General features: G+C 39.1%; 1 protein-coding gene across 1 annotated transcript in view; it reads right to left on the bottom strand.

Annotated features, from left to right (window-relative positions):
• The window catches only part of GABRA2 (gamma-aminobutyric acid type A receptor subunit alpha2), a 118,643-nt gene extending 95,864 nt beyond the window's left edge, over window positions 1-22,779 (bottom strand). Inside the window, exons 1-3 of the mRNA XM_035004417.1 lie at window positions 22,596-22,779; window positions 21,513-21,590; window positions 18,829-18,944 (exon numbers count right to left, since the gene is read on the bottom strand). Coding sequence (XP_034860308.1) covers window positions 18,829-18,944; window positions 21,513-21,583 — 187 coding nt within the window. The 5' untranslated portion in view covers window positions 21,584-21,590; window positions 22,596-22,779. The remainder of the gene's footprint in view (window positions 1-18,828; window positions 18,945-21,512; window positions 21,591-22,595) is intronic.
• Window positions 22,780-24,341: the final 1,562 nt, after the last annotated feature.

The raw sequence follows: 24,341 nt of genomic DNA, 5'->3' as shown, positions 1-24,341 counted from the left end.
TTCATGAACGCTCTTATAATAGCTACTCGTGTCCTATTTTTAAAGGATCTCTCATTTAAATTCATTATTTCCTAAATTGTGAACAAATTTCCGTGTTATGACATGTGAGCAAAAATCAAAGGGCAACTGGGAAGTTGACCACTAATGAATACCTACCACATGCCACATACTCATGGGAACACTGCACACGCGTTGTCATTTAATTTTTTTAACAGTCCTGTGAACAGTAGTTATTTTATACCTATTTTACCTCTGAAGAAACTGAGGCTCAGAGAAGGTAACTAATGTGTACAAAAACTGCATAAAGAGAACATTCTAAAGCCAGAATACAAACCTAGGTTTATCAGACTCCAAAGCCTGATCTCTTTCCAAAGTATACTACGCTGCCTCATAAGACTAACATGAGTCAAATGGTGGCAAAAGAAAATGCATCTAAGAAAAAGATCTCTTACATTTAACAATCCTTCATTTCTTTGGCTTCCATAGACTTATACCTTTTCACATGTCTTATTCTTTAAGTTTAACTTACAACAAGCCAATCAAAGCTGAAATTTATATGAATGATCGCATCAGTACATTATTAACTGTACAAATAATCTAAGGACCAATATATTACGTACCGAACAATGTTTAATTATCTACCTAAACCACATGGTCATCTTGTGTCCTCATTAGTTATTCTTGAGCACAGTAACAGTAAAAATTCTGACTCACATCAAGTAAGGGGTAAAACCAGCCGAGTGAAAATCAAAGAGCCTGGCTTTAATTCACCAATGCCCTAAGAGATTTTCTACTAATAAATGTTCTTTCTGTCTCTTCATATCTCAACTCAGATCCAAGTCCCAGATATATGTCAAAGTCAAGGCTGACTGAGAAATGTGGTAATAAGAATCCCCAAGCAAATAAATGAGTAGTGTTACAAACCATCCTTTTCTTTCCCGAAGTACTTATCCAGAGGCTAATGGTTACACAAGTGTAATAAACAACGACCTCTTGACAAACAGAGATATTCTCATTGCTATTCAGCACCTTTGTTGGATTAGGGGGTTCTTAATTTCTGATTTATCAGACAAAGTCTCTGGATAAAGATGCATCCATTGGAATGCCTACTCTATCACAAAATAATTATGTGACGAAGGGCAGATAATTGGTCTCTGGCTCTCTTTTTCTTACTAGGAAAGTGAGGATCATCAAATTACCTACCAACTAATGGCACTAATAATGAGTATTAAATCATAGGTAAAGTGCCTAGCATATCACCTGGCACTTGAAACCTGTTAGGTATTATTATTAATTTATTACGATTAGCAATATTTTATAATATTTAATTAGATAGCCTCCACAAGACAACTGAGAAATTTAAATAGACCGCATGAAGCCAATAATGGTTTTGCATAATCTCAACATAAAAAAACATTTTAGACTTAGGCCACTCAGGCTTTGGAAAAGCATTTGTGTCATTTTGTTTTTGTTTCTATCCTATGCAACCAGTGGCTCTCCCGGAGCTTTGCTTTCAGTGCTGGAATGCAGTGTCAGGCCATATCACCACAGACAACAGCACCCACACAGCCTTTTGTTCATCGCTCACATAGTCCCCAATCCAGTAACAGCAAGGGCCAGTGCATTCATCTATTGTCCTGTATTAAGTACAAGCCCATCCTAATGGCTCTAGTAAGTGCTACTGACTTCCACATTCAGCCCAGCCACTGAACCCATATATCAATCAACATTGTTTCTGAGAAAGATGATTCATTGTAAGGGATGCCAGATGTCTGAATCACTAAAATTTAAAGATAAAACTGATTGTTAAATGCCTAAAATGTATGTGAAAACCCCAGATCAGTAGCTGTCCTAAAGAAGGCTGTGTCTATGTATTTTTATGTATAGAAGTGTTGGATTCACATTGACAAATAATTAATTCTAGGTACTATGCCAGGCACCGAGGACACAGGAGCGATCTAGAACCACAGAGCCTCTGTTTCTCATCCACTGAATTCCACTCTCCCTGCCAATTACTGTCACAGAGGTTTGAGATTTCAGGCTAACACTTCAAAGACTATCTCCTCCTGAATACCTGCAATTCAGGCTATGGTTTTACAGCCCAAGGGGCAAAGCTCTTTATTCCTGGGAGCTGGGAAAGGCTCTGAAGGTATCTCAAGTCAATTTGTCAAAGAAGCATAACAACGAATAAACATGCTATGTATGTGATACACAAAACACAGGTCATAAATTATGTATCTTGAAACAAGATATGATCTGTGCCACCAGACGGTGTATTCGCTGTCACTACCGAAGATGAGTTGCCCCCTGAGAAAGGGGTACTTCTTGCTAATTATGGTAGTCATTAAGCTGCCAAGTATCTCCAAGTCTACTTCTGAGTTGTACTTCCCCTCAGTCTTGAAGTTAAGCATGTCTATATACTTTCCTTTGAGCAAAGAATCTGAGCAGAGGTGACACAGTGTCACATCTGGGCAGAAGGTTTAAGGAACACTATGCTTCTGACCATGTGTCCTTTCCCTAACACAATGTCAGCAATATTTTAAACGGTGGAAATCCATCAGCCTGAGACCCTAAGTAAGGATGATGTATAGGAGAGCCCAACCCCTACAGACCCATCCACCCTCAGTGGACAGTGCTGGGTCGTAAGCAAGATAAATGAGAGAGAAATAAAACTTGATGTTTTTAAGCTTAAGAGTTGTTACCACAGCATAAGCCAATTAATTCAGACCAATCAACTTAATAAACAAACCTAGGTCTCTGACCCTTATGAAACAACTAGCTCAGAAGAGTAGAGCACAAAAGCCCCTCTTTAAAGTTATTGAGGAAAATGCTACCAGACTTATCTGGTAACAGAATGATCTTACTATACACACTGATTTCTCACTTTTAACTAAAAGGATACAAATAAAGTACTCTGAGAGAATGAAGAAGACACCATCATTTTTAAACAGAAACTCAAAGACACGTGATTGCGTCCAGTGAATCCAGACACCTGCATCAGAATCAAGAACATTTGATGAAATGCAAATTCCTGGGCCCAAACCAAAGCCCCCCAAATTTTTGAGGATTGGTTAAATTTGTATTTAACAAGTTTCCAATTGATTCCTTCATAACCTTTATAAAATATCTTGGTTTAGGCCCCGAAGCTGTAAACTAATAATACTCAGGTGTATTTTGTTCGGGATGCACAAGATTTTGTTTGTTTTGATTTAAATTAGAATTGGTTGGCCTTTAAAAATTAAGAAACTTCTCATAAAAACTGGTATTTCCACTTTTGAAAAATAAGTGGAATATCTGGCAACTCTTATCTCAAACACTTATATGGTAATAGTCAGATAAAACTCAGCCACCTTCGCACAAGGCATATCCGTGCCTCAGGTCTGGTCTCTATAATTCAACTCATTCTTTTCTCAATAGATTTTTAGCCCTTATGGATTGACAAATACGGACTCCATTAGGGACCACAGGATGAAAAGCAGTTTTAGGTGATAAAATTATGAATTTAGTCTCTGGAAATTTAAGAAATCCATCTATGAAAGGATACAGTTCATCATTAGTTTGTCATCTATTCAACAGGTATTACGATTACTACCTACCTCCTACACGTGGTACTGGGGCTAGAACAAGAGACAAGGAGTCACAAATCTCTGCCTGTAGAGATCTTAGATTCCAATAGATGGAACACAGAGTTACAAAACATCACACTCATGTTATGCCAAATGTAGTAATGGATGACTTGTTCCACAGAGGTGTGTGTTTGTGTGTGTGGGTGTAAGGGTGACAGTCCTGTAAGGCGGCTAGAAAGTAGTGACGTCTAAGCTAGAACCTGAAGAAAGGATAATGTATATCCCCAATAGAAGCAAAAACCTGTGTAAAGGCTAGAGAAAGCCAAATGCATTATAAAAATAAAAACTGAAACAAGGACAGTTGATCTAAACCACCTGGTGAAAGGTAGTGATTAGGAGCGAGAAACGAGGAGAGAAAAGTGAGCAGAGGCCAGAGTCCGGAGAGACTATCTTAAGTGCTCTGGACTTATTCCTGAAAGCCGTGGGTGGTCATAGAAGGGAGTTCATCTGGACAACAATAAGCAAATCCACATCAGAAAACAGCTTCAGAACCAGAGCTAGTCTACATATGGGTCAATATTTGAGGATAAGGAATTGAATGAGATTGTTCTGAGAAAATCATTAAGGTGATAAGCGGTAAGTGCTGAAAGTACAGAACCTGGGGGAGCACATTTAAGAAGAGAGAAGATAAAGAGAAACCAAAGAATGAGACAGATAAAGAAGGGGAAAAAGACCAAGACCCAGCTAACAGGAGTGAGTTTCAAGAGGGGTAGATCTATAATATCAAACAGAGTGGAGAAGTCACAGAGGGTAAGCTTTGAAGAGATGCTGCCATTCACATCACCTACACCAAGAGTGTAGAACAATGTTTAGGAACATAAACCCTGATACTGGTCAATGTAATTTTGTACATTTATCATTACCTCACTGTACCAATCACTTCCTAATCAAACCTTACTCAGCTTTAAGAGAAGCTCTTAATTGAAATCTTCAGGCACTGAAACTACCTAGTTTTGTACAAACTCCTCTAATTGCTGGCAGTTGGAAGACCAAACAGCCTTTGTACTTTCCTTGGCAGGCCAGACTTTAGAGGGTTAGCCGCCTTATTCTGCTTGCTTGTATTCAGGCCCATACTCTATCTCTCTACAATGAAGAAAAAATTGGTTTTAGATTTCTATTCCAAGAACCTTATTTTCTACTCTATTTGCCTTGAAACAAGCCACAAAAGAGGAGAGAAATTTTAGATGGAAGGAACATCGCAGGCCTTAGCTACATCTCCTCCTCTTCGTGTTTTAGAAACGGAGGCACTGAAATGCTAACAAGCTTGCTCAAGGTCATAGAGCTTTTATAAAAACAAAGGGGTTTTTCGTATATAAATAGTGGTTTTCATGTTTTTATACACTGCTTTGCCATCACAGCCTCTTCTGATCATAGCAAAGGCCCTTTCCCTCTTAGTGTCTTTTATTTTATTTTATTTTATTTTACTTTTTTAAAGACTTTTATTTATTTATTTGCCAGAGAGAGAGCAAGAGCGAGAGTGAGCGAGTGAGAGAGAGAGAGCATAAGCTGGAGGAGCGGCGGGGGGAGGGAGAAGTAGGCTCCCCGTTGAGCGAGGAGCCCGATGTGGGGCTCGATCCCACAACCCTGGGATCATGACCTGAGCCGAAGGTGGACGCTTAACCGACTGAGCCACCCAGTGTCTTTTAAAATTAAAATAGAATCAGTTATTTAAGAATTTAGGATCCTCCAGACTTATAATCTGGTCTCTGGCAGGTACTCAAATACGAACCAGGTATAATATGTTTTAAAGGAAATCACATTTTTTATCTGTCCAAAAAGAAAACTTTGAAGCATCTTAAATAGAAAATACAACAAGAAGAGAGTTCTATTATTTTTCTACCCTGGAGATAACACACGTGACAAAATTTTATTTACCACAATACTATATTTAAGGATTAAATTCGTTTTTTATAATCAATTATTTTTACTAGTTTAGTTTACAACCTTCATGTCAATATTATTTTTGCCACAACTAGTAAGAGCTACAATATCCAACATATTTTAATTAAGCAGAGTTCAAATACCACCATGGCATTGTCAGAGATTAGTGTTTTCAATTTTACAGGGATATGTTCTTATTTACAGAATATGGTAGAATTAGAGCATACTGATAACTAAATAAAGAAATTATATTTAATATTATGCAGCATATTCAAAGGAATTAATGGTCAATCTAATATTTACTAGCAATGTTGTAAAAGCATATCATAAGGAATAAATTTGTCTGTGATTATGCTCTGATCAAAATAAGGTTTACTACCACAACCTTTAGAAACAGAAATTATGAATTCCTAATTGTCAGAGTAAACCATGACTAGTAGTAGTAGTAGTAATAATAATAATAATAATAACAACAACAACAACAACATTTAGTGAGCACTCAAAGAACCTCTCCATTGCATTATATTCTCTATGGAGGCCCCTGAAGGTTGTACAACATGGTAGCCTTAGCTGAGTACTTCCTGGCTACTCAAAGTGTAGCCCAAGGACCAGCAGCACTGGTATCACCTGGGGGCTTGTTACAAAGGCAGCATCTTGAGCTCCACAGTCACAGACAGAATCAAAATCTGCATTTTGACAATCACTATCCAGGTTATTCATATGCAAATTAAAGTTTTAAGTACTTCGGATAAATCAACTAACCATTGGAACTGATATTTTCCATTTTACAGAGCAGGAAATTGAGGCACAAAGAGATTAAGTAATTTTTCTATTAGCATCAGTAGATGTGACAGGCATTGCTCGAAGCCTACTGAATATCAAATGCATCTTCCTTCTTTCTAATAGATCTCCAATTTTCCCAGATGCTCTCCTAGCTTGAAATAGCTGAGTTAAAAGTGGAAATCAGCTGCAAGAGCTGGGAAGGTTTATTTTTCTAATGAAAGGAACTAACAGAGCTAGTGCCATCCCTTCCTTATATTCCAGGCTTTACCGTGGACATGATAGCTGGAGCTGCAGCAGCCACCTTAGGATCATGAGGTGACAGCATAAGGACAGAAGCCAATGCTAAGGAAGAGGTAGTGGAAAAATAAAAACAGTCTGGGTTCCTGAAATTTTTGTGCCATCACTTAAAAGCTCAGTCTTCGAAGCCATCTACCTACGGACCTTTTTTTACGAGAAAAACTGACCCCCATTGAAGTCGCTGTCGATAGGTTTTTCTGTTAGCTTCTGACAAACACATCCCTAACGGATATAGGCTATGACAATATTCTTTCACCTATATTTTGTTGTTTTATTCCAAGGCTTGCTCCCTCCTATATTTCCAACTGGCATCAAATTTGCACTATAAAAAGCCACTTGGCATTACTATATCCTCTTCTAATGTCTTCAAACAGAAGTAGGTAAAGTGTTATACCACCCTCTCCGACCAGGTGGGGAAAATTATAGAAGCGACAGATGACAACACAGTTCCCTAAAAGGAAAGGATTTGAGGAGACATGTGCTTTCCTCCCCACTAACTTTCATATCCACTCACTTAAACATGCACCTGCCCACTTTCCTTATCTGCCGGTAGGTTTTGCTTAACCCCCCAGCTGTTCCAAGGCAGGACCTGCAACTGCTTTCGGCACCTGGTGGCAATCGGATGTCTGAGAGTAAGATGCCTATATTAGAAGCTATCACCAAAAATGACAACATCTAGATTGGGTGTGGCAGCAGTCAAAGGAGAGTGACAAAGGCAGGCAACACCAGTGTAACAAGCAGAACTGCATCTAAATGTATAAATCTGAGTCAGCAGCTGGGTCCCATGGGACTTTCCAACAGCCCCGTATTTCACAGATAATAATGTAAATCCTAAATGACCCACCCTGCCCACTGAAGTTATGAGTCATACCATCAGTTTGGTGGCAGCCAAAAACACCTTCAAGAGCCCTTCAGATTATCTGGGAACCTTGAAAGAAGGGCAGTTGAAAAGACTTCTGCTACAGAAATACTCTCCTCGCTACTTTATCTTCCTGGTCCTTTAAGAATTCAGACACTATTACTCGATTTTGTATGTTTTAAGAATAATGAGTCTTTTTTTTTACATTTAATCTATTTTAAATGCCGACATACTTTAATATAAGCACCACTAATCATGTGGTTCTATATATAGTTTCTAGTTAGTTATCTTTGATCCTGCAATTCTGTTATCATTATTAAGGCAGAAGCTACTCAAGACGATGAAAGGATACTTAGTTTTAATTTTAGTTGTCAAGAGACTTACTGTTCTCCCAGGAATGCTCCAATGACGACTTCCTTTAAAATGGCTCTACATTCACTCCCATTCCTTTATGACATTTTCATCACCTCAAGCCACCCCACTTATTCTCTTAAGGGTCTACAGTTTCTCTTCCTCCGATATCTGTTGGACAATTCTTATGCTATTCTACAAAGCACAACCATCAGCCAGCCTCACATTTTTTGCTTCGATGATTATCCTCTTACATGCCCTAGATAACTAATTAAATCTACCCTCCCATATTCCCCTCTACCCGACCTGAACTCCAGCCTTGCGATTCCATTTTCTTTTAATTAAGCCTCCCTCTCTCTTGGTACCCAAACTTTAATCTTCCATGTAAATCTGGCTGGCATTTTAGCCCACTGTTTCCTTTCCTGAGAAACTGGAGAGTTTATGTAATCGTGGTAACAAAAATGAATTTGTTCCATTTACCCTAATTTTCTGACTATGGCTGATTTGCTTAATTTCTATCATAAAGGCTTCTAAAGAGTTCATATAACTGACTACATCTGGACTCTCCAACCCAAATATCTAAGTAGTACCTTGGCATCTTCTGCTTCAAACGCTAAAATCTTCTTATGAGTAATTAGAGGTAAAGTGGACCTCTCGCTTTTTTATCTTTTTTTCATCCTTTTCTAAAAGTCCCCCATGACATTCCTCTTCCTCTCCAAATCACTCCTCCAATTCAAGTCTGGAGATCTTTTCTGTCTTGGAAAGCTTTTAACACATACCATTCTAAAAGCACCCAATCTTCTTACTTTTTAAATAAAAGTCAAATGTCTCCCTAATACTTACAAAAATACCATAGGTATCCCCACAAAACATAGTCTAAATACAGGTTTGGGAATGCTATGAAAAAACATTTATAATTTTTATCCTCTCTTCAACCTTCTTTAATCTTGTGACCCAAAGACTTTTCTTTTCAGACACAAAATCCAATTGTACTACTCGTTATATCATATTCCTGAAATATCCCTAAAATCTGTTAAAATTTACTAACCATTGCCATAAAAATATTTGAAATAGCAGTATCTTCTTTTTGACATATTTTTCCTGTGGGTACTATATCAGAAGAAGAGCCATACGTTTTCTTTCATTGTGTTTTAAATCAAATTAACAATGTCCTAACTAAACATATCCTCCAAGAATACTGAAATACATTTATGCAGAAAGAATGTCATCACAAATGCTCCTGTAACAATCTTTGTGCTACATTTTGCATTCATTCCCCTAAAAAAAACTAACATTCTGAATGCTAATAAAGATACTTTTTAAAATAATGCTCTTATGATGGAATGCTATTTTTTTAATTTTATGTGAAAACTTCTGTTTTAACATGTTTTAAATATTGAAATAAACAAGAAGGCACATAAGAAAGATAAAATAAAAATTGACAACATAACTTACGTCAAACTAAGATGGAAAGGGACTCATATTTTCTATATACTAGTTTTTAAATTTTTTGAAAAGGTATAATAAAAACATACAAAGATATCAAAACTACTGCTCAAACTTCCTTAAAATGCAAACAACTATGGAGAATTTGAGAATTTATATCTCATCATAAGTGATATCTCTGATATGATGAACTTCTATATGAAATATGTTTAGATTTAAACATTAATGTTATTCTTATACATTACTTTTAAATGATAAGATCTGTACCTCAAGCAATGAGATATTTCAAGTTAAAAACAAGTTTTCAGAATTCTGTATGGTGTCAAGACCATTAAAAATTCAAAAGAAATAAACTTAATACTCATTACATTACATATCATGTAATTTATTTGTTTTATTTCACAAGGAATGTCTAGTTATTATTTAACTCATCTCTAGCTCAAAAGAAATTAAAATAAGGCCAAACAAGTTTTCTTTAAAAAGAGAACTGAGAAATGTCTAGAAGTTTCAACTGGAATTAACACTTACCTTACTACTTCTGAGAATGCTACTCTTAACATAAATAACCTCAACGCCTCTGCCACAGAGCCCAAAAGACATGCTCTCTGGATGTTATTATACTCCTCTACAGACTAAATTTTCAGCCTGACAGTAAGTATACCAAAAATCACTCTTCCCATTATGAGAAAAGACATCAATAATGTTCAATAAAAAAAAACATAGGGTGGTTATATGGTATTTTTAATTAAGGAGGGAAAGAAGAAACCAGTATCTAGGACACCTGAAAGGCAGAAAGAACCAAAATATGGTGTGACATGAATTTCTGCAAAGTCTGGGTCTTATTCATCAAAATATTTCCAGCATTTAAAATAAGACTCAGCAAATACTTGGCCCTTAATAAGAAATAGTCGAATGCATGAAACATGATTATAGATACAGAACGGTTATATGGTACAAGAAAAATGCATTCTTACTTCTCTAAACTTCAATAGCATGTTCTCATAATGGAACACATGTTGTAATATTTCAAGTTATTTTGAGAATCATAGTGTATCTACCTTATCTGTCCTCTGAGGGACTTCAACCACCAGAGACCAATACCACACCCTGTACATCTTTATATTCTGCAGAATGTCTGGCACATCATAAGCCTTCAATAGACATGTGTTAAGAAACAGATTACTAGAATAATTTAATTTGACTCTTTCCATGTTAACGCATTGAAAAGTAATGAATTGCTGACTGGCCAAGCTGTTCACTTGGCCATCTCCACTACCAATATAGATTTCTATAATATGATTGAGCTGTAGCAATCAAAAAATAACACTAAAACAAATGGATCGGTCATGCCTATGGTCCAATTTATCCACTGTGTTAAGGGGGTAAAAAGAGAAACGCTGATTGCACCTGAGCTTAAATGTTAGCCAGAAAATGCAGTGAGTGAGGCATGCTTGTGCCTGAAAAAGCAAAAATAATAATCCCTCAGAATCCTGACTGAGGGCGATGATTTTCTAGCAGCAATGGTTGAAAGAAAAAATGGCTAACCAAGTATGTTTTAAGGTGAAAACAAAGCATTAGCATTAGTTTATGAAAACCCAAGTAGTTTTCTTTTGGTCATGCATTTCAATGATGTCACCCTGAATTTTGCTGGAGAGATGCTATTTGGGAAGAAAGTGCCACCATCTGATCTAATGCATACCCTTGCTACCATGTATACAGTCTGCCTTTCCTATAAAATAAATCACAAGCTATGTACCTTTCAAACAACAAACTGAGAAAGAATTCTGCAAAACTACCTCAATCTAACCATTTCTGAAGAAGCCTGCCTTACTGCCATCATCTGACGGGGAGTGAACAAACAACACAGCGTTAGAGAGGGTGTGCAGAAACGCTAACACTTTCTTTAGTCTTGCGTCAAAATATTAAAAGAATCCAATAAACTGTACCTAACGTTCCCATGCTTCCAGTTTAAGCGAGCACGCACTGTGATGAAGCCCTATTACTTCCATGCCAGAGGGAGAGTAGTACAACAGGTCCCAGACAAAACTGAAGGAACTGATTTTTGGAGGTCAGACCCAGAGTTTTCCAGCCTCCCCAAAGCTCCCCACTTCAGGCAGCCAGTACCTTTCTGCTTTTTCTTTTGTGCCTCCCACAAAATCATTTTAAATAGACAGGAAATGACAAATGATAATGGTCCTTTACACTTGTATCAAAAGCTCTTTTGCATACTTGGGTGAAATCTCCCCAGCTGATCTCCATTTCCTCACTCACGAAATAATCAAATGCAGCGTTCCCTGGGACCTTTGGGCAAACTCAAGTGGGTGGACTAGATGGTGGCTGAGAGCAGAAAAGGCTCTGAAATCTTCTCTTCCCTACTAGAGCTTATTCTGAAGGTTATCCTACTCCAGACACTGCAGGGAACCCCAGAAGGCTGAGTCAGAAAGGGGAGGGAGACCATATTCTCAGCTGCCTCAGGCCTCTTGGGGAACGTCAGCCCCAACCACAGCTGCTGAAAGAGGAGCAGAATGCCAAATATCACAGCTTTACAGAGAAGGGGCGGCCTGCCCCTGGAGTTTATCCTGCCTCCATTTGAGACCAGAACTTCTTAACACTCAAGGTCTCTTTCCGGGCTCATCTTGCAACCCGTTTTTCCCCTCCTCCTCACTCCCAGTTCTATGTAGACATTTCTGACTATTCTTTGTACGTTCTTTTAGTCCCAATGCCTCCATCACCCATCACCTCTAAAGACGCTGTCAAGCATCAGGCACATACTCTGTGGCTGCAAGACCCAGAGTTTTTGCCATTCAAGGACCTAGCCCAATCCCAGGTAAGGTTGATGACCACGCTTTCAGTTGTATGTCCCTAAAATCATCATTAATGTCATATAATAAGGTTTTCTTCTGTAACTATATCTTTTCTCCTGTAGGCAAATTTATTACCATGAATTGACGATGCCAAATTATTACATGCCATGATAATAATTATAAAGAGCAATACATATGTCATACCTCTTTGGTGACTGGCTTTGTTTCCAGAGATTCTGTACATATACAAAGGTGTGTCTACAAAATGAACCTAATGACATAAGAAATATTACAACTTCTCCTTTCTTTAAAACTGGGTTATGTGGGGGCCCCTGGGTGGTGCAGTCGGTTAAGCGTCCCACTCTTGGTTTCAGCTCAGGTCGTAATCTCAGGGTCCTGAGATGGAGCCCAGAGTCGGGCTCCCCGCTCAGCGTGGGCTCTGCTTAAGTTTCTCTCTCTCTCTCTTCCTCTGCCCCTTCCCCGTGCTCCTTCTCTCTCTCACTCTCTCTCTCTCTTTCTCCCTCTATCTCAAATAAATAAATAAATCTTTTAAAAAATAAAATAAGACTGGGTTATGTGTACTATAAATTTATCATTTTTTAAGAAGTCTTAGCTTTTATACAATAAGTGAAACACTGGCTGATGCTCTCTATTGCATTCTATTGCAATAGCAGGAGCAATAACACTTACATGTATTGAGTTCCTACTCTGCTTGCCATATACTGTCCAAAGGATTTGAATGTCAAAAAAAAAAAAAAATTAAATACCCAACAAACCAGTAAGTCCCATATTTTTACTCCCATTTTACAAATAAAATAAACCAAAGCAAGGAGAGATTGAGTAGCATGCTGAAAGTTTTGTAGTTATCATATGGTGGCAACGGAATTCAAACCCAAAGGTGTTGGTATCCAGAGGCAATGATCTGAAGCATTACTTTATAAGGTAATATGATGCTATTTTGAGATCAGAATTCCTCTTAGGTTCTGGAAGAGATCAGATTTTTCTATATTAATTTTTCCTACTGAATAGACTATATTTTGTTTTTGTAAATTTGAGAGTAGTAACATTCATAGAAATGTGTTGTCATCCATCTCTCTACAGCCTGAAGGTAAACATCCAAGAGTGAAGTTGGAAACTGACCCTCAGACCCTAAGCCTGTGATCTGACATCATATTTTTCATGGCTTTAAGCATAAAGTTTCCTCAAAGTTTCAGAGTATAAAACAAGAGCATGGAAGGAAAAAAAAATCTATCTGGACATCCTCCTCGAAACAGCTTTTCAAAATGCAGTTAAGCATGGTACTCAATCTAGATTTTCCAGATTGAATCTATAATTTAGATACCAAGCCTTGTCATTTCTAATAGTTGTCACTGTTGAGCACTGTGGATGTTAGCTGTCATAAATGTACGAGGCCTGTCTACACCTTCATTTCTCCAATGACCCCATAAAATTGGTCCAAAAAACAAATGCTGCTCTTTTTATTCAGTTAACATTTTGAAAGCCTCTTATGGAATGTAAAAATCCATGTGTGATACTCCAAGTTGTTAGCTCTAATGGCTAAAATGAAGACAAGAGGAAAAATTAATTCAGTTATTAGTTCTAGCTAATCTAAATGCATGGTCTTGGTAGATATCAAGGCAAGCCCACCTCAAGTTTCCAGGCTCACAAAGAAGGAAGCCTACCCAATGTACAAGACCTACCAGTATTTTCATGGCATATTTTCAAAGGACACTACCTCCCAAGATGTTCTTCTGGAAGAATTCTCTTCATATTCTTGACAATACTAACGCTCATCAATTGTATGTCACATTATGCTCTCTCGAGAATGTTAATTTACTTTAACCACATCATATCCTTGTGAGATATAAATAGAATAGGTAGATCCTCTCCTGCCATTCCACAGATGAGTAAATTAAGTCACAGATGGGATAAATGAATCACCCAAAATCACACCGTTCAGGGCAGAATCACAGCTAACCATTAAGTCAGGGTTTGAGTAACTGGTGTAATAATAGCTCTAATTCACCAAGATGTCAGCTTAAAATATGCTGATGCTAATAGTGGAAGGCCAGTGTGTTAATTAAAAGATAACTGCTCCACTAATTTAAGGATCAGGTAAGTTCTACAGTCAATTCTTTTCATGATAGCACAGTAAAAATAAAATAAAACAAAGGAATAAAATTAAAATTCAATCCAGAAATATATGAGTGCTTACTATATGCCAGGTATTGTTCTAGATGCTTGGGATAAATCATGTATCAGTGAATCGAGCAACAAAACAGACACAAATCCCTGACTTCAATGAGCCTACATTCTAGCAAAAGAGACAAAAATAAGCAATTGACATAATAGTGATAAGGAAATAAATTATCTTAGATATTAAAGGATAATATGTATTAAGAAAAAAAGGGAAAAAAGGAAGCTGTGTAAGTGGGATCAGAATTATTAAGAGGCAGACAGGTTATAGTATTTATTTGGTTGGTCAGGGTAGGCCTCGTTGAGAAGGTGAGATCAAAGGCTATGCAGGAAAGAGGGAAGAGCCAGGGGAAAAGTTCTAAGGAGTATCCTGGTGCGTTCAAAGAAGAGAGAGGAAGCCAATGTGACTGCAGCAGTGTAAGCAAGAAGGTGAGTTGTGTGAGGTGAGGTCAAAGAAAGAATAAGGAAACAGATCATATAGGGCCTTGGAGACCACCACAAGAAACCTGATTTTTATTCTGAATGAAGTAGAAACGATTGCAGAATTCTGAGCTCTTGAGTGGCATGATGTAAGAGACTATTATTAGTCATAAAATATCTTAAAATTTTATCACTCAGTGTACTGTATAATCCTCATCATATATATGAATCTCAATTTACCCTCCTTCTTTCAAGATAAAATACCATTATTGCCATTTTCCCAAAGAAAATATCAAGGGGCAGAATGCCTAAGTAACTTGGCAAGGGTATAATCTAGTAAGTGGAAGAGCCAAGTGAAAAGAAGTTTTTCTAACTCACAGTCCAAAACTGATTGTTCTTTCCTATATACTCATTTATATTAAAGTTATAAGGGAAAGAAAATAATAATTGAGATTAATTACCCAGATTTTTCATCAATAGAGATGTTCAGCTTGATATATTAAAATTGAATGAAACCCATTTTTTCCTTCTTACTAGTTTCTGGTACATAATGATGCAAATAATTTCCTTGGACTTTCTATTTGAAATGACATATGAACATGTAGGCTAAGAATGTGGGGTGCAGAAGTAATCCTAATAATTTAAATTTACAACAGTACATTTAGAGAGTATTTGAAAGTCCTTTAGGTTTTGTTATTTATTAACTCTCTACTATATGCCGGTCACTGTGCTAAATTCTTTGCATATACCATTGTATTTCATATTCATCAAATACTTTAAGAATAGTATGAGTAACCACACTTTATCAATGACAGATGTGGACCCAGAGAGGCTGAGTATTTAAAAGTCATAGGACTCCTCAGTACCAGAGCTGGGATTTTACCTAAATCTTCACCATCTAAAATTAGGTAGGTCTTTACTAAGCCCCACTATCATCCTGCAGCATGATGCCCGACATAACACCTCAACACTTCTAACTAAAAGGTCAGCTAAATAGGAGTAGCCCCATTTTATAGATGATTAACTGGTCATAGAAAAGTTAATCAAGCAATCAACATTTATTTGATAGCCACAATATGCAAATCAACATTTCGTTGCTGAGAGCATAGAGGATTTATGATACAATATCCTGCCTCAACGAGCTTACAATCTTGTTAAGGTAACAGGAGACACACAAAAAGGTAATAAATAATCCAAGCTAGCACGTAACAAGTACCAAATGAGACACAGAGCCCACAACGGCTGAAGAAATCCAACAGAGAGAAAACTGAATCTGGGTGCTTCAATTCAGTTAAGAAAGATCTTTACTGGGGCGCCTGGGTGGCTCAGTCAGTTAAGCGACTGCCTTCGGCTCAGGTCATGATCCTGGAGTCCCGGGATCAAGTCCCGCATCGGGCTCCCTGCTCGGCGGGGAGTCTGCTTCTCCCTCTGACCCTCCTCCCTCTCATGCTCTCTGTCTCTCATTCTCTCTGTCTCAAATAAATGAATAAAATCTTTAAAAAAAAAAAAAAGAAAGATCTTTACTGGAGGTGTTGAGGTGGTCTTCATAGAAAAGGAAAGGTTTCGATCATCAAAGAGGATGAGAAAAATTCTTCCAGTGAGAGGAAATAACAGGAGCAAAGGCCAAGGGAGCAGATAGGGATGGATTATCAAGAGAAAGTGAACAAATGCATTTGAAGTGGAGGATGAGAAGGAGGCAAAATAAAAATGAAGCCCAAGAAATAGAATGTAGAAAAACTTGACTGGCACATTAGGAATCTAAGGGAGGAGGGAAGAACTAGACCTTTGTTGAATTGCTACTATGTGGCACCGGGCTTGTATACACTTTTTGTTTATATAATCCTCTCAACAACCCTGTAATGCAGAAAGGTAGATAGACCACGGCCATTTTAAATGAAAGGAAACAGAGATTATCTGGCCAAGGCACAGCTTTGTGTGTGGATGGAATTGAAATTCCACCTCGACCTATCTGCCTCCAAGGCCTATATTCCTTCTACTATCTTCTTCTATTCCTGCCACCTGCTGAAGGCAAAGGAAAGCCCCTGAAGGTATATGATCAAGAAAAGTGAGGGGGCGCCTGGGTGGCTCAGTTGGTTAGGCAACTGCCTTCGGCTCAGGTCATGATCCTGGAGTCCCTGGATCGAGTCCCACATCGGGCTCCCTGCTCGGCAGGGAGTCTGCTTCTCCCGCTGACCCTCCCCCCCTCATGCTCTCTCTATCTCATTCTCTCTCAAATAAATGAATAAAATCTTTAAAAGAAAAAAGAAAAGTGAGGGATATGTGGAAAGCATTGTAAGAATAAAAGAAAACTAATCTGATTGGGAAATATTAGCATATGTCCAACATCAGAGAAGGATTGGGGAAGGAAGACACTAGACAAGAGAAGAGCCACTTAACACAAGTAATATAGTGACAAGGATCCATATTTGAGTGGTGACAGTAGAAGTAAAAAAAGAATGTAAGAGACATTACAAAAGAAATATGAAGAGCTAAATGGCAAGACCCACGTCCTGAAACAGGTAGTTTCTACTCCCCAGCTTCACACCCACAGTGTAGATATTTCCCCTAAAAACTCACAGACACAAAACCCAAGGTCTAGTTCAAATATTAAGATTTTTGACAGCACATTATTTATTTAAAAAAAATAAAATCTATGACTTAGGAAAAATATCTGCCTTCGGGCAATCTACCTCTTAAACCACCATCATGAATTATGACAGATTTATGCTGGGCATACCTCTACAGTATGAGTCTGGCAAAAGCTCACTGTCATATGCTAACATAGAGACTGATTCCTTATATTCATGCTCATTAGAAATATTAATTACTAAAGAAATATTATTTTCCTTTTAGTTTTTCTTTTTAGAAAACTAAGTGTATATTAAACAACTGACTTTGATCTGAATGATACAGTGGGCCATATTTCTGAATATTATTCCTCCCTGTACTTCTCTTAAAGTGAGATACACCTCACAGGGATTCCAGTAAAAACTCACAGCATTAAATGGCATCTTATTTAATAAGTTGGGTCTTTTCTGACTTTTTCGGACTCCTAGACACTCCAAACCATACACTGGCAAATATACATAGAATTAACCAACACCTACATTTTTCAAAGAAAGTATGTATATAAACATCTAGGCATTTAGTCAATGCACATCTTTATAAGCAATTTCATATTACAAAGTTGCCAGTAATAACCTGGCGACCTATATAAATCTTCGATTAGTATCAACTGTTCAACTATTTTTTCTTAATTTTTAATTAATGGTTAAACTAAACATCCAAGTAAGTTTAACATACAGGTGATAAATGTGTGTATGGAGATATATATCTCATTTATAAATGATGGGTAACAATATTTTGATGCCTTTAGGCATCAAATCAAATATTTGATTCCTTTAGGAATTACACACCTACTTTACCTTCACCTAATCGCCTTAGTATCACCTAGCTAAGGATAATTAGAGGATAGTTAAAACTTAACATATTAAAAAAAATTAACATTTTAGCCGAGTCTTGTTTCCTTTATCATTATGGATAAAAACAGATTTGTTTTTCTGAGTTGAAAATTAACATTTAAATTCAAAATCAACCTGTGCCACAGTCCAATAAAGTTAGGTCTACAGCTAATGTGTAGCTAAAATATCTTTGCAAGTTTCAAGAATGCCAAGCCAGTGCTAATTTTAGAAATATCATATGTATGTGTAAAGAAACACCATCATAGAATCCTAAACTGTGTATTTGTTGAACTATAACCCAGATACTTTTTTTAATGCGTCTCAATTCTTCATATCTATACTGCTGTGAAAATAGGCATCTGTAAAATGTGAGGATACCACACAAGAATAGCTGCCCAGTAACGTTTCATTTTAATATACTTTAAGTTTGAAAAACTTACCTATTATAAATAAACTAATTTAAGAACTCTTCATGCAGGAAGTCTGGGCTCTCTGTGATTTTAGGCAGTCTTAAAAAATATGTTAAGTACATTGTGCGTGCGTAAAAAGGAATCCCAGATAATGTTTATTTCATATACCTTTCTATTATTTATGGTTTTTTAATACATGAATTCATATATAAAATGTAATAGACTATGAATATTACTCTTAACTTTTTAAAGCATTATTTCATGAGAGTTTAAAAAAAGTAAAACTACTGTTACCTCCCAGTCCTGGTCTAAGCCGATTATCGTAACCATCCAGGAGTCTGTCTAGAATTCTTGTAAAGATGGTGATGTTATTTTTAGCTTCGTCTTCTTGGATGTTAGCCAGCACCAACCTAGACAGATAATTTTACAAGCTGATATATATATACACACACACAAACACACACACACACACATATGTAGGTTGTACAAGTGCCAACATGCTCTTCTTCCTTGGTTTGAATTTTAAGTCTCTCTAAGAGATTAGGGCCACCCATTTTCTCCTTTTATCACTTCTATAAATACCAGAATATCTGTGGAGGAGATAAACATGTTGCTGAAAATGGACACTAAATACAAGATTATCAGGAAGTTTAACGTCAAAATTATTTCAGGTTTCTACCACTGAGCATTCAGTGTGGAATATTCATTTTTTTCCTAAACGCCAACCCCTAGAATATATTATGACTGTAGATGATCACATGCAGACACTATTAGTAATGTTATTCTGCATTAAGAAAGGTACAATAACCAAAATGCCTCCTGAAATAATACTCAGTGTTCTGAATATTAATTGGAAAATAAGTCGCCTCCTTGGAGGCAGAAAATTTCTCTATCTTCCTAATAAATGCCTTTCTTTTCTTCTTTTTTTTTTTTTTTCTGTATGTCATTTTTCTCTTTTAAACCAAGATTATTTTCTTACTTTGGGTATACCTCCACCCAATGGCCAAGTGCAATATAGACATCAGGGAAACTCCGCTGGCTGTATTCCAGACTCCACTGTAGCCAGGCAGTGGAGGTGGGGTCTGAAAGGAACAGGAACACACACAGGGCTGCAGAGAGCCTTGGAGGAGTACCCCTCCTGACTGGTCTCTGAGGAGAGCGATAGGGATTGCCTAAAGATTAAAATGCCTCGCTACTTTTGTGTCTGTGCGTGATAAATTTGCGGAAAGAACAAATGGTCTTAAAATATCGCCAGCATGGGGTTAGAAACCATGATTTCCTCCATTATTTCTCCATCAGAAAGCCAGAGACCTGATTTTGTGACATCCAGCAATTTGGTGCAGAAGGAACTGGATGCATAAAACACAATGTCCCTTTTCACTGCCATTTTTTTCCCCTAGAATGATTCAGAGATTTAAATTACTGGCCCCAAAAAAGAATCATTTATATAATAGAATAAAATACTGGCATGAGCATTACTGGTCAAATATAGAACAGAAAACTAGTAGAGGGAAATATGGTTAAGCACTTAGGATCGTCAATGATTAATAATTGACCATGGTGTGTTCACTCCTTTAAAATCAAAGATTATACGTAATTGCATTCTGATCAAGGTGTATTGTATGAAGTATGATTGACAGAGTCCATCTGCATTTAAATGATTACACAGCCAGTAACTAAAAATAGTCATGATACATTAAAAAAATTGGTAACCAACTTCAAACAAATATTACCTTGAGGGCAGAGAAAATATTAACACACTGATATAAAGATAAACATTTAAAAATTATGTAAGCAAATTAGTTCATCAAAACTCCAGCACCAAAAGTTTCTATATTACCTTAAGCTCATTTTAAAACCAATCACTATGATAATTATAAAGTTCCACATAGAGGTTTTCACTGAAAAGTGTTATTTGATCACCTGTCATATTCTTTTTCTAAATTCAGTATTAAGGTGTTACATGAGGAGCTATTTTCCAATTAAAAATAAGCCTAATGAAGAGATTTCTTCTCAATTCTAGAAAGTATTTTCATACTTTGACAATTACTTGGACAGGAAAATGAAAAATTAAAAGGGAAATAAAGATATAATAAAGACATTATTTTTAAAAGGAATGGTTACATGAACATTCTTATAACTCTTATATTTTAAGTCCCCTAATATTTTGAAAATCATTTCCTAAATTTAGACCGTAAATAAAAAATGCCCAGTGATGAGAAAAATCAGAAAAGACTACAATTAAGATGATGTTATGGAAAGCAATAAGAATTAATTTCATGTTTGTAGAACATAGGCAAAACAAAATTAGTTACATGCTTAAAATAAGTACTATTTATGACAGTAACCATTTTAGGAATAAAAGATCTCTAAATCAATAATATGAAAAGTTGATTAATAAATCAAGCTTTTGTTTTTTGTTTGTGATTTTGAAGTTGTATACTACCTCCACCTAGAGGTTAAAGACTCACACATCCTTTGGGTTTTCTACGTTGACTAAAAGAGCCAAGACCATTAAAAAAAAGATGAAAGAAAGAAAGAAGAAAAGAAGAAAAAAATAAGTTAATCAAATCATTTTAGCTTGTGCTTTTCTGTTTAGCTTAAAGAAAAACTGTTGGCTATTTTACTGAATCTTGGTGTTATTATAAACGCATATAAATTAACCAGTTCAATTCCTTGCAAGAATGTGCCGTTCAAAAGATAAGTCTTTTCTTTGGAGATTTTCTTTTCTTTCCTTGTCTTTTTTTTAAGGAAATGTTTCTGATTACTTTTGTATTTTAGCACTAAAAACAAGAAGCAGTGAACTTTTATAGCCTCTGCCACTTCATAGTTCAGTTTCCTGATACAACCTTTTTTCATTAGAACTGACTCTTCAAAATACTTCAGCTTCTCAAAGGCCACCTCAGCATTGATAGCATTCAAGAAACACACCGTTACCCTGAATTTAAAAAATCAAATACAATAAATCAACGTCTCACCTGGCTGGGTCCCACAACAAGAAAAGCAGCAGCAGCAACTGCATGTTGTAGGTGTTCAATTTCGTCTTCATTGCCACTCTTTGTAAAGCCATGGAAGAAAAATAAAATTCACTTAAAATTACATTCAGTTCCACCATCCGAATAGCCCCAAAGAATGTCAATTCAACTGAGAATCGGAGTTAAGGCTATAGAATTAGTCCAACGGAGCGAGTGTAGGGTGTGATGATGGGGGGTGGGGGGGGAGGGGTGCGGGGGGTCTCTTGTCTTTTCTTTTTTTTTTCTTTTGACAGCAAGATGACCAGATAATCAGACTTTGCTCTGCCAGGAACTTACACCCAGCCCCCTCGGCAGCAAACTGTTTTGTGCTCACACACACGTAATAATGACACACGGGACCCTGAACTGATACAGGAGCTAGAGAAGAGACCGGGTCGGAGGGGAGGGTGCAAAGGGGAGGAGAGATGGGTACTTGGTGGCAAAGCTCCTCAACAACCAAGACCACCCCCGCAACCCCAGCGTGGAAAGCAAGGGGCGGCCAGCCCACTTTTTCGATTATTCTTTTCATTACAGGGAACTGCAGTCCTCACGTCTTGTCTTCTTCACTCCCTCTAAAATAGTAGAAAAGAAAAGAACCTCCCTCCCTGCCCGGGCACAGTTTGCCCGAGGCCGCGTCGTGGAGGCAGCCGGGCGCGGATCAAGTGCTGCGAAACGACGCGTGGGACAGCTGTTCCGGAGCCGAGGACCGCAATCGGGGCAGGAGCGTGAGGCTCCCGGGTCCCGCCGCGGCCCGCACGCAGCGCCGAGCACAGCGTGCAAAGTTGAGACGAGAGAAGAGCCAGGCTGACGTGCTGCCTGCCGCGCGGGCGGGCGGGCGGGCGTCTGGGGTCTCATTGCAGTTGGCAGATACGCTGCTGGCGATGAGTATCGAAATTATTTTTTCAGATGTGCTGTGGAGCAGGAGGGGACCCGAACCTGCCGGGCTTCAGGGAGCCTCGGAGAGTGGGGTGGGGGAGACGAGGCACGCGCCGGAGGCAAAGGCAAATGGGAAGGGGTCCCTCCGGGGACCGACGGGAGCGACCTTACCTGAAGCAGCAAGCAGAATCGGCTGTTTTCCTCCCTTTGCCCCGATCTGAGGACAGAGGAAACTTGCGGGAGAGCGAGAGAGAGCGCGGGTGAGAGGGCGAGCGGGCGGCTGCAGCAGCCGAGCGAGCGGGGAGCGATGGGCTCGTGGAAGCCGGAGGGGAGCGCGGAGAGCGGCGGCCGCGGTGCGAGGAGTAGACGGAGGCAAAGGCGTCCGTAGTGGCGGTGATGCGCGGAGGAGGAGGAAGAGGAGGAGGGGAAGCGTTGGCAGGAGCGGGCGGGGTGGGGGCACGCGAGCCGAGGCGCGGTGCGCGCGGGCTGTGGCGGGCACGAGCCCCACGCCTGGAGGAGGAGGAGCCAGGCCCGGGAGGAGGGCTAACGAGGTTCCCGGGAACGCGGGGACCCCCGCCCCCCCGCCCCCGCCCGGATCCGGGGTAACCGCCCACCCCCCGCCGGGCACCTGCGGCGGCACAGCCCGGGCGGCGGCAAGCTGCCCGGTGCGCCCCGAGCGCTGCTCCCCGCGCCCACGCCCCGCCGGAGGAGCGGAGCCCACGCGCCGCCCCGACTGCTCCCCGCGGCGGCCCGCCGGGGCTCCCCCGAGGCCCCGAGGTTCCTGGGAGGGGGGCTGCCAGTGGGTGTTGGTGCGGAGTCGCGAACGCAGCGTGTCTGTGCGGCCCTAGATCCCCGGGGCCTCGCCCTGCCGCCCGCCCCCCAACACCCCCTGGCTCTGGAGCGACGTGGCTGCTGAGGAGAGGTAAAGAGGTACCACTCCCGCTGGAGGGCGAGGGGACTCTAATCAGCCTCTACTTAGTCATCAGCGCATCCACGCAGGATCGAGTTCAACGCACGTTGCGTGGAATCAGACGGCAGGAAGTTTCTTTGATTTCCTGAGCCCTCTTGGTATACCACTCATTCCTTCACACTCTGCAATCAGGACCAATTTCCCCTCAAAGCTCAGAGGGCTGGAAACTTCTCTCCAGTCCATTTGCAGATTTTGCACCTTGGGGAAACCTCCCGCTCACTCCCGGCAATTCTTTTCCCCAACGTCTTTTCACCGGCGTCCTCCCTACGTGATGATCAAACTCAACCAACAAAGCTCTAAAAAAGTTTACATTCCGCACCCCCGCACCCACCCCACCCCAGCAAAAAGGTACATGCTGTGCTTCTACTACCTCTGCAGTTCTTGGGGTGGGGGCACGGAGGGGGGGCGGAGGGCAGATGAAGTCTCGCAGGGTTTGAGGTTGTCCCCCTGTAGGGTTTTTTGCTGGTAAAGGGGACCTGTTGTAATTCCACTCCCATAGTACACTTTCAGTATTGTGTTTGATCTGTCTCATTTATCTTCTATTTTATCTGAGGCGATAAAATCCAAACGTGCAACTTGAACAGAAAAAAGGAGAGAAAAGATATTTTCCTTTTTGTACTGCACGTAAGACAGAATGTTACGCACATCCCACTAAGGCGAGGCAGAGCGGGTGTTTATCTCTTCAAGAAGTTGTTATAAACGTTAGACACTTTAAAAGGGGGAAAAAGATAAGTATGCTGATATGTTTTTCTCATATTACATTCAGAGTCAATATGTGCCAAACACTTCAATTTCGTTAGTTATGAACCAAAAATTCAGATGTTTTTCCTAGATGGTGCAGTTTTCCTAACAACAGACACTGCTAATCTACAGTAAATTTTAGCTTTGCCTTGAAGATTATGTGAGGAGAGTAAAACCTTTACATTGTAAATATTTCAAGCTGTTCT

This window comes from Mirounga leonina, unplaced genomic scaffold, assembly GCF_011800145.1.
Source record: "Mirounga leonina isolate KUSES-001 unplaced genomic scaffold, KU_Mleo_1.0 Mir_129, whole genome shotgun sequence".
Classification (NCBI taxonomy): Eukaryota; Metazoa; Chordata; class Mammalia; order Carnivora; family Phocidae; genus Mirounga; species Mirounga leonina.
Note: the sequence above shows the minus strand (reverse complement) of the source record. Positions and strands in the feature narration are given on the sequence as shown.